We start from the raw sequence: 14,918 nt of genomic DNA, 5'->3' as shown, positions 1-14,918 counted from the left end.
AAATTCCCATCTCATTCACCACCGATATAAAAGAAACTGCCCTAAAGGTTATAGGAGAACACAAATGACCCCAGATAGTTAAAATAATCCTGAATGAAAACAGCAATGCTGGAGGATTACCATTCCAGATCTTAAGATCTATGGCAGGGATATAACAATAAAAACAATAAGCTACTGCACAAAAAATAGTCATGTAGACCAATGGGGAAAAAACTGAAGATCCAAGCAAGAGTTCACATAACTTCAGTCATCTGTTATTCGGCAAAGATGTCAAACACATAAACTGGAGAAATAAAAGCATCTTTAAAAAAAAATGTTGCTGGCATAACTGAGGTCCACGTGCAGAAGAATCACGTTAGAGCCAGTCACGAATGCCAAGTGGATCAAAGGCCGACATGTGAAACCTGAAACACTGAAACTGCTAGAACAAAACCTGGCCAGCACCTGCAGGATGTCCCAGCCAGCGCCCTATAGGATGTAGATATAAGAAAGGAATTAAGGCCAACCATCGACAAGTGTGACTTTGTAAAACAAAAAGCATCTGCACAGCTAAGGAAGCAATCGGTTGGGTGAAGAGGAAGCCCGCTGTGTGGGGAAGACTCTTTGCCAGCTATACATCTGACAGGGAATTAAATCCATAAGAGATAAAGAACATTGTAGCAAAGATGAAGATCAGACAAGCAAATGGAGCATTCTAAAAAATGGACTGGGACATAAACAGAGGGTTCACAACAAGAAAAAATATGACCAGAAAATATCTCAAAAACTGTTCATTGACCTTGTTAACAACAAAGATCAGCAAACCAGCTGACAGCAAAGGCTGGAGCAGGTGTGGGGGAAGGGAACACTATTCATTGTGGTATTGCACACTGAGGCAGCTACTATGGAAAACAGTGTGGATCGTACTCAGAAAACTAAAAGTGTATCTCCCAAATGACCCAGCTATACCACTCATCAGCATGTACTCAGAGGCCTGGTCAGTGTACTCCACAGACACTTCTGCTCAACCGTGTTCATTGCTGTTCTATTCGTGATTGCTGGGAAGTGGAAACAACCCAAATAATAATGCGGTACATATACACTATGGAATATTATTCAACTGTAAATAAAAATGATATCATGAGCTTTGCGGGTAAATGGGTAGAACCAGGAAAGATCATATTGTGTGAGATAACCCAGACCCAGAAAGAGAAATGTCACATGTTCTGTCATTGGATGTTCCTAGTTCCAAATCTTCAGTGTTGTAATTTTTCAATCTCAGTTGGGGGTTTCTACTTCACCTTGATCACTCAGTTCCTGGATAAAAGACACCCAGCCTTTGTATCTATAATAAGCCCTTTAAGCATGAGATCTGAGCAGATCTCTACTCTCTCAGCTATTATTATTTACCTCCGTATCAATAACCCTGAGTTATGATTTGCCATGTTAAATCTGGCTCACTTTTTTTTTTTGAGACAGGGTTTCTCTGTGTAGCCCTGGCTGTCCTGGAACTCACTCTGTAGACCAGGCTGGCCTTGAACTCAGAGATCCACCTGCCTCTGCCTCCCAGAGTGCTGGGATTAAAGTCATGCACCACCACCGCCCAATCTGGGTCACTCTTAGCTCCAACTGACCAGCCCTCACGGCCATATTTTATGATTTAGCTACCCTATGGCAACTTCTTCTCTCACCACCTTCTCTCTTCTCCTTGTGGTCTCCTCCTCAGCCTCCAAACCTGAGAACCAAATCCCTGCCTATCACTCTTCTTCCCAGCTATAGACTGCTGGCATTTTTATTCAGCCAATAATTTTAAATTAAAGAGCATCACTTGGTGCACATGACGATTCTCTCATCCCCGGAGCAACTAGATCTTGGGGGCCAGTACTGGCATGATAATACATAGCAAAAGACCAAACCCCAACACTTCAGGTGAGGCTACATTACTTGAGGTAACTGCAGGAATCAGAGAAGTAAAATAATGAACCATTGACTGGTTGGGGGCTGGGTGGAGGAACACCAGAGTGGAGGAAACCAGCTTGTGATCTGATTGAGGCAACAAAGGGAGTAATTAGGGAGGGAAGGGAAATCATGCAAAAGAGGGAGGGAGAGAAAACAACGGTAAGGCTATCTGAAAAAGGCATGAGAAATCACACGATTAACTACCTTAAAATAACTATAACACATACAAATACGCATATATAGTTCAGATGAAATTTTCCCATCTGAGCTGACAACACTTTCTCCAGGAGCCAAAGACCACCTAGCCCTAACTTGAATGCCAGGCATGAGAAGCCCGCTTTTGAGGTGCTGGTCAGTGTTGTCCAGAAGACTCCCAAGACATACAGGCTATTGCTGCTGCCCTTGGTTGCGCCCGGGAGGTAGCAGGTGTCTCAAGACGCCAGGCACTTCAAATGCAGGACCCAGAGCCCCTGAACTGGAACTCACCTGAGTTTCCCCTCCCTAAGGACCAGCTTCCCTGGTGCCAGAGGCTTCCAGGGAAGCATATAAAGGAAATGGCCAACAGTCCTGTCCACCCGTGTCACCTATCAACCACAGCAAGACTTACATGGCACAATATCCCAAAGGGTGCAGCAGTGTTGTGCATAGCTTGGCACAGACCAACAACATTTCAATTGGGCAAATCCTGCACTGGTTTAAGTCAGACAGGGTCCCAGAGCTGAGAGTGACAACTGGATACCAGCTCCCATCCCTAGCCAAGAAACTCTCCAGTTGGCATCTACTTGCAAAGGAAAAGGTAGTTTTCTCCAATTGAGTCTCACTAAGTATATTAATCACACTTAAAGGTGGGACTCATACCCAAGAAGTAGATAGCCAACACAAAACAACAAAACATTACTTGTGTAGACATTTTGTCTCCCACTGCTTTGCTTGTTTGTTTATTGTTGTTTGCTTGTTTATTGTTTGATTGCTTTTCAAAGAGAGAGAGAAGATGCAGAGTTGTGTCGGTGGGGAAGATCTAGGAGGACTTGGGGAAAGAGAAAGAGTGGTCAGAATATATTATACGAAAAGTTATTTTCAATAAAAAAATAATCACAAATGAAGCTTCCTAATATTTTTTGTTGTTTTCCAAATTTCTAGACTCCCATTAAAAAACAGACTTTGTAAAACTAAACATTAAACATTCAAGGATCTCTGATTTATACATTACCAAATAAATCTTACGTTGGTGGGCACAACTCCAAGGTTATCGATCTTCTCCCACTCCCCCTGCCCCTTCACATGGTCTCCATGACTGCCCACGTGGCCTCAAAGCCAAGAGACCGGCCCAAACAGAACCCTGGATGCAGGTATCCTGTCTACTCCCTCAGTTATTATTTCTACACTAAGGTGTTCTCTCTGAGATCACATGAGGAGAACATTTTATGGCGTGATCAAATTTTAAAAACATCTATAATTAACAAGCCTAAGACGTACCCTCTTCTTCCCCCTTCTGATATCCTTACATTTACCACTTTTGATAACAGTCTGTTAGTATTTGTTTCTAAAGATTCCCCACCTCTGGGTAAAGATGGAAGCGTTTCACTGTGTTGATGACCAGGGGATACTCAGTTAGCCTGTCATTCATGATCATCCACAGTCCTTCCAGAAACGAAGGTGCTTCAATGATGGTCTTGAAGTAGGAATAATAAAGTCCCTTTAGAGAAAGGCACATATTGTTAATGTCAATAAACCTTAAATTATTCACTCTCTTTTTAAGAATATCTTTCTTCTGTAATTAAAAAAAAAGAAAATGTTCATTAAGAAGACTTCCTAATGACTCCTTGTTATTAACATTCTCAAAATTATAAACTATTCTTTCTAGTTTTCTGAAGGTCTAAGTTTCTTCAGATTAGATGGATGGTGGTATATAGTTCTGAGTGAGGGTGCTTAAAAGTGTGACTCAGTCCATGGAGTCTGACCAAATCCAAAGTTTTCCCCACATGCTTAGACATTGGTTATGAATAGCTTATCAGGAACAGGGGTGTCTCCATGCCACAGTGCAGCCCTGCACTGGGAAAGGAACGGCCGCTCTGTTAAGGTGTAACACGTGCTCGTCAGCATCGGGGACTGGTCCAGGTTACTCCTTATCTGTGCCTGGTGCCTGAACTGACTTCTGCTGCTGCTCACAAAGGCTGTGTTGTAAAGAGCTCATCCCTGTGTGCTAATTCCAGCACAGGGAACAGTAGCCTCCTTAGATCAGCAGGGGGCCTTGAACATAAAACTGAAGGGTTCTAGAGACTGTGCTATTTTACGCGTTATTTTCATCATAAATTTGCTGCTTTCAAATAAAAACCAAAGTGCTGCAATTTTATGAGAGCAAAGTATAAGAGAATGCCCTATTCTTCAAAAAAAATGCATAACAACTTTTCTTTTTTCCTTTTATTTATTCTTCTCTCATACAGTATATCCTGACCACACCCTCCCCTTCCACCACCTCCCCCAGGTTCTCCACCACACCCCCACCAGTCCCCTCTTCCTCAGATCCACTGCTCCTCAGGTTCCCTTGAGAGTAGGCCTCCCGGGCTATCAACCAAAGATGCCATCACAAGCTACAATAAGACTAAAACTCTATGCTCCTTGCTGCTTCATCTGACGGCTTTTGAGTTGATAGGTTAAACAACGCCAGGGCCTTCTAAATTCAGACTGCTTTCTAATGCGTCGTTTCCATGCACTTTAGATTTTCCTGTCAGCTCCTGAAGGTCACTCAGCCATACAACAATTGAAAGATACCTAATATGCCAATGTCTATATTTAGGGAGACGACATGAAAATGATTTTTATTAACAATAAGCTATTTTTTATGGCGTCTGCTTCCACCCACTTCTCCCTTCATCTCACCACAGCCTCGAAAGTTTGACCTGATTGCTAGCTATCTAATGGGTCTGTGACTGAGACTCAGAGACAACTGGCCAGTCATCAGAGAAATGACCCACACAGCTGCTGCCTGCATCCTCTGCATCCGGTACCTGTCACCAAAGCCTGGATTGCCACGGCCATGCTCTTATTTAATGGTAAGTTTAGCCATCCTTGGAAATACCTTTGAACCATTCAAGGGCCTTATAAACATCAGCAATATGTTCAACCCTGAACGTAGACGCTTCAAGAGGATTATTGGAAGGAAATGAAAAGGCAGCAGCCAAGGCTTAGAGTGTGCCGACACACTCACATAGGAAGCACATAAAAATAATGAATTGTACCAAAGTTCATTTCAGTTCCTGTTAAATTTCTACCATCTTGACCCACTACTCTTATAGCACTAATTAATTAGAAGAAAGAAATTTACCATTTCTGTGCGAAAAGTCATCTCCCGTTCCAAGGATGAGAGGTGAGAAAAATGACGGTCATTTTCAAAAAGTGTTATTAAGTGTAACCTAGGGGGAAATAAACATATTATAGTAATAATCGGCTTCAAAACCAGCATTAAATCACTTTTAGAATTGAGAAAGCCATAAAAATGAAAACATGTTTTATAATAAATGTCAACATAATTTTACAATTTACTTATGAATTTGTACATGCTCGACAGAGCATTTATCATTCAGCATAGCCCACCCTACAAATTATTGAACTCCATCCTTTGGTGTTTTATTTTGTTCTTTTAAAGATTTATTTTATGTATAAGAGTACACTGTCACTGTCTTCTTCAGACACCCCAGAAGAGGGCATAAGATCTCATTATGGATGGTTGTGAGCCACCATGTGGTTACTGGGAATTAAACTCAGGACCTTTGGAAGAACAGCCAGTGCTCTTAACCATGAAGCCATCTCTCCAGCCTCCTCTCCATTCTAAGATGTACTTGCATATCTAAAAATCCTATCACACCCTCCACTCTTCTTCCACTCCAAGCTCTTTAACAACACAAGAGGGGCAGTGTTTTTCTTTTGTGTTGCAGTAATGATTGCAATACACAGGTTTGGGAAATACTTTCCTAACTATTGAAACGCTCTTTAAATATAATCTACTTAAAATCACTTTTGAATATGAAAATCTTAAAATGAGCTCATATAAAGGATGACCTTTTAAGTCCCCCGGAGGACTGCTCGTGAAGGTATATTAGCAGTGAAATTCAGTAGCTAGTGCTGATACAGAAAAGGGGATGGGGGAGAACTAGCCATGATTAGGAAATGCTCTGCCCTCGGTTTATAAAACACTTTCCAACAAAATTAAAACCACAAGGCCCCATGCCAGCCTTCTCTCCTGAAGCGCGTGTAAATCCAACAGTGTGAAGGAATGGCTCTGCCTGGCCCAGCCTCGGTACTCACATCAAAACTGCTGCACAGAGTTGATGGCAGAGCAGCACAGCCCAGGAAACATGGGTAGACCCAGGACTTCCTATGAGCACAAAGCCTGAGGCCAGGCAGCAATGAAAGTATTCCTGGTAAACCTATGACTCTGTGCACATGATTTAAAAGAAAAAGAACCCACTTTTTATAAAATGGAGAGCCAGTGACGGGTTCAGAGCATTTCGACCAAACCACTGCAGAAAGACTTGCTTATCTTGAGACAGGTCTCAACTACGTAGCCCTGGCTGGCCTCAAACTCAACAACCCTTTCACCTCGGCCTCTAAGTGCTGGAATTCCAGACCTGAAACATAATTTCCAGTTGAAAAAAAAAACATATTATCTTCTTTTCCGTGACTTAGTTGGTGAGTGTTCCTAAGACTTTACCTCTAAACTCATGTCAATAATAATGTGCAGGCACTACAAGAGAATGAAGTCTTTAGGTGAGGTAAACTGAAAAGTCTTGTGAGAATGGGAGAGATTTAGAGGAATACGGTGCTGAGGCTTCAGTAAAGCAACAAATACCATCTTAATTTGAGGGGCTGGAGAGATGGCTCCGCAGTTACGATGGACCAGCATCTATGGCAGCTCGAAGCCACTTCTAACCGCAGCTCCAGGGAGTCTGACATCCTCATCTGGCCTGCTTGAGCAATGTGGTGCACAAGCAAGCAAACATGCAGACAAAACACCTACACACGTACAGCATTTTAATTCGTAGGTTACTATCCTCTGGGGCATCTGCACTGCAAATGCTGTGCACACGTACTTTGTATGAAAGCAATGTATAGGTATAAAGTGGCACGGGTGTTCACGTTGTAAAAATGTAGCCAGGAAGGTTTGTTTGGCTATTAACAAATAGTAGTGGAAAACCTTAACCTGTAAATCTCTATGTATTTGAAGCCAAGACAAAAAACACCTTACCAGTGCAAAATCCCCACAAAGGTAGCTGGAAGGAAAGAGGAAAAAAAAGAAGAAGTAATTAAAAAATGCTTTGTTATTTAATGCCTTTAAAATAAGTGCTTCAAATACAGTGCACACCTAGAGTATAAACTCACTAAGCTACATGGTCAGCTGCTTCTGTCTACCTGGACCAGAGAAACAGCCCAGAAGGGTGTGAAGCAGACGGAACCATGCATATCTGCACGTGGGAAGGACCCGGACGCCATACACACGCTTCTAAGACCATTTTGAGAATGACAACATGGACGGCTTGACGCTATTGTGATCTTTCCATGTGACTCCCTGTTGTTTCTTATTCCCTCTTTCCTTTATATATAAAAAAATTTAAAGCACATATACTATGCCCAGGTAACATTCTTCCAGAACAGACTCTGGCTTACAGAAACCAGCCTAACACACTGTCCCTTGCACACATCAGAATTCTGTAAAAAACTTGTTTAGCCATGCACTTGCAAGTTAAGTTGTGCTGTCCAGGCCCTAGGGAACTGCCAGCTCCTGTAGGAACCCCAGGATCTAAGCAACCCAAAGGCCAGAATGAGCCCCTATCTGTCTATTGTGAAGCTCACAGGGAATGAAGAACAGGTCCAGCTCCCTGCTGCTCCGGGTGGGCAGCTTCCTGCAGAGCAAGGGTGGGGCCAGGGACAGGACAAACTAAATGCTGCCAAGTCCTGCTGCTTACAGACACTCATGGGCTCTTCCTGAATGAATGCCATGTCATCCCAAAAACTTTCACTGGTTTCCAAACTTTGATAGTATCTCCTGTCCTTGCTGTCATGGAGGGAGAACCTCACTCAACTGCTGCAGAACTCCCTCAGAGACTCTGTGGTAGGACTCCCCAGGGCTGCCCCAAGTTCACTTGGCAGGATACTTCAATATTATCTTCCTAAAATGATTTTTAAAAAGCTATTCATCTTGGCTAACAGAATAAATGCAAAGCAATCCAGTGCAGAAACATAAAACCGTCATGTTGAAATCCCTAACACTACTCGTCTCTGACTCGACTTTAACTGAGATAAACTGGACTCATCTTAAATTCCTCTCAGATTTGTTTATGTCAGCATGGGCAAACTATAATTTATGATTTGTTTTTTTGTAGTATCCTCAAACTAAAAATGTTCTTTACATTTCAAAAGGCTATAAAAACGACGATTCAATAGAGGTTGTGCCATCCCTCATAGAAAGCAAATGCCCTCCGCACTACTCTGAAATGAAACCTTCAACTGGACAAAACTGTTCTGAGATAAAGTTGACATAACAATGACAGAGATTACCCTGTTTGACTAGACTCATTTCTTCTTCCCCAGTCTTCTGTTAATGATATATAGTGGAAAATATTTAAAACTACATTTTTTTTAAATGAACCGATGGAGCAGACGGTTTCAGAAGGTGAGAGAGTTTGCTCTGCGAGCATGAGGACCTACGTTCAGATCCCCAGGACCCGTGTGATAGAGCCAGGCGTGGCTACATATTCTGTAGACCGAGATTAGGAGGCGAAGACAAGCAGACTCCCTGGGCCAGCCAACCGAGACTGAACGATTATATTTCAGTGGGGAACCTATCTCAAGCAAGTAAGGTAGAGCGTGACGGAGAATCACAGCCCAATACCCTGCTCCGGCTTCTAAACATGTGTACAGATTAGTGTGCACACCCCATACTCACTTGCACACACGAGTGCACACACACACACACACACACACACACACACACACACACACACAGCCAAATATTCGATCAATCTATCACTCCAAAGATTCTCAAAGCTGTTGCATTCTCTCATCACCTCCGGCACCCTCCCACCAGAGGTCTGTATTTATGTATGCACAGCTCCGCTCTCCTTTCCCACAGGTCCATTCAAGCTAACCTTAAAGTTTCCCACGACTATCTCTAAGCTTCCTTGTTCCTTTCTGTTCAGTGGAGCTTAGCTTGGGACTCTCTCCTTGCAGTCCAATGTTTTCTCCTTCCACTTAGAAGTGAATGACACTGAGTCCTTAATCCTCATTTCCTTCCCGCCCGCCCCTGCCGCTTCCTCCTCAGTCTCACTGGCTACCTGCTCTGTCAGCGTCTTCTACCCATTTCTGTGCTGCTGCTATCATTGAGTCCATGGAAGCTTGCTCCTAGCAAGAATTTCCCACCTGTTCTTTCTCAGTCCATCTCCAGCTCGAGGTACACATTTCAACCCTCATACTCTCCGATCAAGCAGCCTTCCAAGGTTAAATGTCTCATTCGTTGCCACCATCGCATAGCTACTAAGTGCCATGGATTGTTCTCGTTAACATGAACAATTCATGTTTTAAATATATATAACGCTATTTATGTATACAGTGCACGTTTTATGTTATAGTAGTTCATTAAAAAGTTTCAAAGAAAACAGCCTTCCCAGGGGACAGCACGCCACCTGGTTATCTAGTATCAAATGGTCAGCTCTGAAAACATATGCATCCAAGTAACATTCTATGGACTGCGAAGGTTGTATTTATCAACTTAGGGGTCAGTATGTGTGCAACAACGTTTAAAGAAAAAAACCATGAATTTGGAGGAGAGTAAAGGAAATGCATGAGAGGGTTAGGGAAGAAGAGGGGGAGGGTAGAAATGATGTGATTTTATTAAAATCTAAAAGAGTAAAAAGTAATTTAAGAAGAAAGAGGAGAATCCACACCTTCGCACAGATAGAGTTCAAATACCTCACACCCAGCACTGAGTTGGACTGCTCCCCATAGCCTCCTCCTGCTCCTAGACTTCCCCATGCTGTCTTACTGTTAGGACCTGGATCCTGCTCTTCTGTCAGCATCTCACACTCACACACACACACACACACACCACTTCTCAACCCCGCAATCCAAATACTAGCCCTTTACTAAAAAGTTAGGTTCTATCGGTTTTTTCTAAAAGTTCTCTCTGCTGCAGCATCCTTCGTCCACTCTAAAGTGTTACCGGTCTCTCCTGCACGTTCAAAGACTCAGTAAAGTCAGCTATTATTTCACTATCCGCTCAGGGGAACTCCCACGTGTAACTCTCAGTGCACTGGAACACTTGGGAATGAGTCTGCTGGCATAAACATCAGATGGAAATCTAAATATGAATTACAACTATTTCTCAATTACTACTGTTAACACTTCGACGTGGCAACCCATTTTTACATCAGCATTCGAATAACGCAGAGTTGACAACAACTTGAATTGAGGTGTTTATATCAGCAGCCCGGCTGCTGAAGCTCTCAGCTCAAATACCAGACAGCAGCAACATTTAAGAAGCAACAGAAAGCTACCGAAAATTAGAGGGATAAATGGAAGAAGTGCTTACATGGAACCGCGTCCCCACCCCACCCCCATCCCTACCCCCACCCCTGGGTAGCAGGCGTTAATGCTCAGCAGGATGGAATTAAGTGCCTGTCAGCAGGGGTAACATGCATAATTCTATCCGGAAGGTAGACAACCTCTTCTACGCTCTGATTAGGGTAACTCTTTGTTGGCGTGCAAGGTGACCGCTAAATTGGAAAATCCCGCAAAAAAAAAAAAAAAAAAAAAAAAAAAAGTTTAAAACAAGAACTGGAATTCCTGGCACGTAATTCTCAGATCTCGCCATCAACTCATCCAAAAACCCAAACACTAGTAGACCAAATCTCCAAGACCCAAGCAAACCCTTCAAGTCTCTAAGCTGGGAGAACCCTGCACAGCCTGGACTCGAACACTCTGAGCAGGTTCCGCTCACCTAAGCCAAAGAGGGTCCGGTGGGAGAAGCGATGCATCTGCAGTGCCTGCACCTTTTCGCGAAAGTGGTCTAGGAGATTGTGGAGGAATTGGAAGCGGTCGAGAAGAAGGATCTTGGTGACCTCTTCCAGCTGAAAGTAATTTTGTGCGTTCAGACTTCGGATCCTCCGCGCCGCATAGTTGCGGGCTCCCGAGGGCAGTTTCCTGCCGCCTAGGAGGAAATGCTGTAGCAAGGACCACTTCGTCCTCTCCTGGGGTGCGCCTCGCTCCTGCTGGGACTCCACGGTCCCTGCGCTCCGCCTCCTCCTCGCCTGCCCGGTGCGGGAGGAGTGTGGCATGTCGGGGCTCGCTTCCCTGAGCTTACTCCTTGTCTGCCCCACCATCTTCTCATAGCCCTTGTTCAGGTGGATGGAGTTGGGGCACCGCAGGGCGAGGTCCGGGGGCCGGACACACCACCAGGCAGCCTCAACGACCAGCCCGCGCCGCCGTTGCGGGCAGCCTCGTTGTCATGGCGACCGTGAAACAAGGATGGCGAGCGTGCTCTCCTGGCAGTCTTGCGCCATCCACGTGCAGCCCGCGCGCCAGGGAGCAGGACTTGCGAGTAGTGTAGCATGCCCCCCGGGTCTGGGCGTTTGGGTTCGCCTTGGTTTTCCCCTGCAGGGCAGAGCTCTTTAGTTCATTAAGTAACTTTGTTCTAACAAAATCGCTCAGCTCCAGGCCGGAAGAACGGTTGAGCAAAGCGAGTTCAACAACTCCTAAACAAGAAGTCAACCCGACCCAAAGAAAGCCAGTCCTAGCCTCACATTCTCTATAGAGCACTGTAGAGGCCACCACCACGTTCCGGGTCTTATGTCAGTCTGTATGGCTGGAGTCTGCACCATTTAAACCCCACTCGGTTTAGGACTTCTTGCGTTCCCTAACACCCACAATCGCCTCGCCTACCTTTAGGACTTTAATTTCCACTTCACTAGACACAGATCTTCCCGTGTTGAGAGTGAGGTCCACATCAAGAAAGCCCCACCCCGACCGCCTCACCCTCCACAAATCCATGCCTCCCCATGGTTTTGTCCAGCCTTTGCTTCTGCCTTCTAATCCTGGCCCCTTTCTTTAGTCGACATTGACTGAGAGCTGACTGGCAGTTCTATTCATCTGCTTGCTAATCTAAATATTAAATCACATGAGGAACAAGTAAGTGCTGTTGCTATTGATTTGTTGTTTTGTAAGACTTTTCTCAAGCGGCATTTTTGCATTCCTGGCACTGTTTGCTGCTTACGATGTTTTATTCTTTAGTGCATACGAAATAGAAGACCACTGATAGGGTGTTTTGCTCACATTTTAACAGGTGTACATCTGTTCGCCCATCTTTGAGTTTAAAATGCATGGTATTGGTGTATGGCACACACACACACACACACACACACACACACACACACTGTATAACTGAGACATCTTACTTTGTAGTCCAGATTGATCTCGAACTCTTTCCTTTCTCAGCCTCTCTAGCCTGGGATTACAAGTTTTGGCACTGTATTCAGCTAGCAAAACTCTATTCTTAAATGAATACACAGTGTCAAAATGGAACATCTTATCGCTAATGTGAGCATTTTAATTCTGTATTTTGCAACAATCAAGGAAGTGTGAGGATTACCTCTTCCTGTCTTGTTAACTTTCCCCTGTAGTTTCTTTCCTCCTGTCTGTAAAGCAAGTAAGGGACTGTGGCCCCTCTCTTGCAAATAAAATCTAGTCCCTCTCACCCTCTAAGAATACTTTTATGTGGGTATTCATTGTGCTATTAATTGTTGTCAATAAAATATTAGAAATGGCCTCAACATCAAGTACCAAGTTACAGGATTACTCGTGTCATGCAGCATTGGGGCCATTAATTCATTCTGAGTGAATAGTTAGTGATGATAGAAAATATTTACCATTAGGGCGAAAAGAAAAATAAGCATGATGTGTTTCCTGAATCCAGTATAATATACAGTGTTTTATGAGGTTTTAATGTCAACTCATCACCTGAGTAGGGAGCCCTTCAATTTACCTTCAGGAAAATTCTTAGAACAAGGCAGAAAACAGCCACGTTCTTGGCTGAAATATCACAAGAATAGACTTAGCATCTAAGTTGCTAATATTGTTCCCCCTCTGAAATCCCTTGAGTTGGGCTGCCACAGTTCACCAGGTTCCCAGCACTACTGTCTACCACTCTCCTACTAGGATGGCCTGCTAACCTCACGAATTCAACTGCTTTCCTAGTCCAAAGTCCCCAAATTATGCACAGATCTCCAAAAACCAGCATGGTCAGTCCTGACATAGCAATACTCCACTCCTTAGTACCAAACTTCTGTCTTAGTGACTTAGTTACTTTTCTATTGCCTTAAGGCAACTTGTAAAAGAACACATTTAATTTGGGACTCATAGTTCCAGAGAGTGGTGGAGTCTGTGGTTGTCATGATGGTGAAGGCATACAAGCAGACAGGCATGCATCTACTGGAGAAGTAGCTGAGAGCTTCCACACTAAGAAAAGAACCACAAGGCAGAGATAGAGCCAACTGGAATGGCATGGGCTTTAGAAATCTTAAAGCCCACCTGCAGTGACACACCTTCTCCAACAAGACCACACGTCCTCCAACGACCCACACTTTCTAATCCTCCCAAAAGTTCTCATGCCTTCCCAGGGCTTCTCATGTCTGCTGTTTGGGTTCATGTTAGATGGTCTTTAGCCCTTGGAAAGGGCATTGGTAGCCCAGGTAGAAATTTTTCATTTAACTATATGTGTGTGTACTGATATGCCACCTTACCGTATTATAGGAATTATAGGTTGCCATATATTTCCTACGACTTTTTTGGATGTCCTTACTGTTGTTTTACCTACCCTCTTTCCTCCCATATTTATTTCCCATCTTTAATCAAAGTCTCATTTCCAATTTCCCCCCCTTATATCATTTATGCCTGGCTATTTCCCTTTCTACTGCTCCCTGAATTAAAACCCCTTTTAACTTTCTTATTTTCTACAGTTACTCCAGGATATATACTCACATCTGGGAATTTGACCCTAGGAACCACAAATCTTTTCTAGTTCCTTTCATTTATGTGAAATTGTCAAGATTTCGTTTTTCTTTATGTAAGACTAAACTTTCACAGTGTATATGTACACACATTTCACAAAGTGTATATGTACTACACTTTCGTTGCCTGTCCTTCAGTTGGAGGGTATTTAGGTTGCATCCATAAGCCTGGCGGTGGTGGTGGCACATGCCTTTAATCCCAGCACTTGGGAGGCAGAGGCAGGCAGATTTCTGAGTTCGAGGCCAGCCTGGTCTACAGAGTGAATTCCAGGACAGTCAGGGCTATACAGAGAAACACTGTCTCAAAAAACAAAACAAAAACAAAAACAAAAAAAACAAAAACAAAAAAAACAAAAAAATAGGTTGCATCCATTTCCTAGATATTGTCAATAAAGTAACAAAGTAATAAAGTAAAAAGTAAGGTTTTATATTTCCATGAAAAATGCAATTAAGCTGTATAACCAGCAGATGGCAATAATAACCAATAAATTAGTATTTTAAAGCTGCTTTTTTTTTCTTAATCATACTAGCTTTTCTTTAATCCTTCTCTAAATCACTACTTCCTGATTAGAGATCAGCTTAGACTTGTTGGTGACTCTCCTGCCTCTGCCTCTCAACTCCTGGGATTAGAAGAAAATATTATCTTGGCTGGAATTTTAACATGAAAAAGAAATACAGCCTTGGGTTAGGTTAGATCAGTGCACTAAATATGGAATTTAGAGAAACTCTAACACCATATAAAGACAGTTTTACTGCCTATATCAAAAGATAAAGGTATCTTTGTGACCAGTGTTTAGTTTCCCAAAGTGTGATTGTGTCACTGAGAGTCCTCCTTTTCCTGTTAAGTTCAATGATTTTTTGTTGGTTTGGTTGGTTTGGTTTTTGGTTTGGGGGTGGGTTTTTTTTCCTTTGAACAATTACATG

General features: G+C 43.2%; 1 protein-coding gene across 1 annotated transcript in view; it reads right to left on the bottom strand.

The window, feature by feature from the left end:
- Nucleotides 1–11,482, bottom strand: part of Dpy19l2 (dpy-19 like 2) — a 109,369-nt gene extending 97,887 nt beyond the window's left edge. Inside the window, exons 1-4 of the mRNA XM_052189673.1 lie at nt 10,931–11,482; nt 7,184–7,208; nt 5,264–5,351; nt 3,497–3,634 (exon numbers count right to left, since the gene is read on the bottom strand). Of these exons, the coding sequence (XP_052045633.1) occupies nt 3,497–3,634; nt 5,264–5,351; nt 7,184–7,208; nt 10,931–11,312 (633 nt within the window). The 5' untranslated portion in view covers nt 11,313–11,482. The remainder of the gene's footprint in view (nt 1–3,496; nt 3,635–5,263; nt 5,352–7,183; nt 7,209–10,930) is intronic.
- Nucleotides 11,483–14,918: the final 3,436 nt, after the last annotated feature.

This window comes from Apodemus sylvaticus, chromosome 7 (genome assembly GCF_947179515.1).
Source record: "Apodemus sylvaticus chromosome 7, mApoSyl1.1, whole genome shotgun sequence".
Taxonomy (NCBI): Eukaryota; Metazoa; Chordata; class Mammalia; order Rodentia; family Muridae; genus Apodemus; species Apodemus sylvaticus.
The sequence above is the reverse complement of the archived record's forward strand: the minus strand, read 5'-3'. Positions and strand labels throughout refer to the sequence as shown.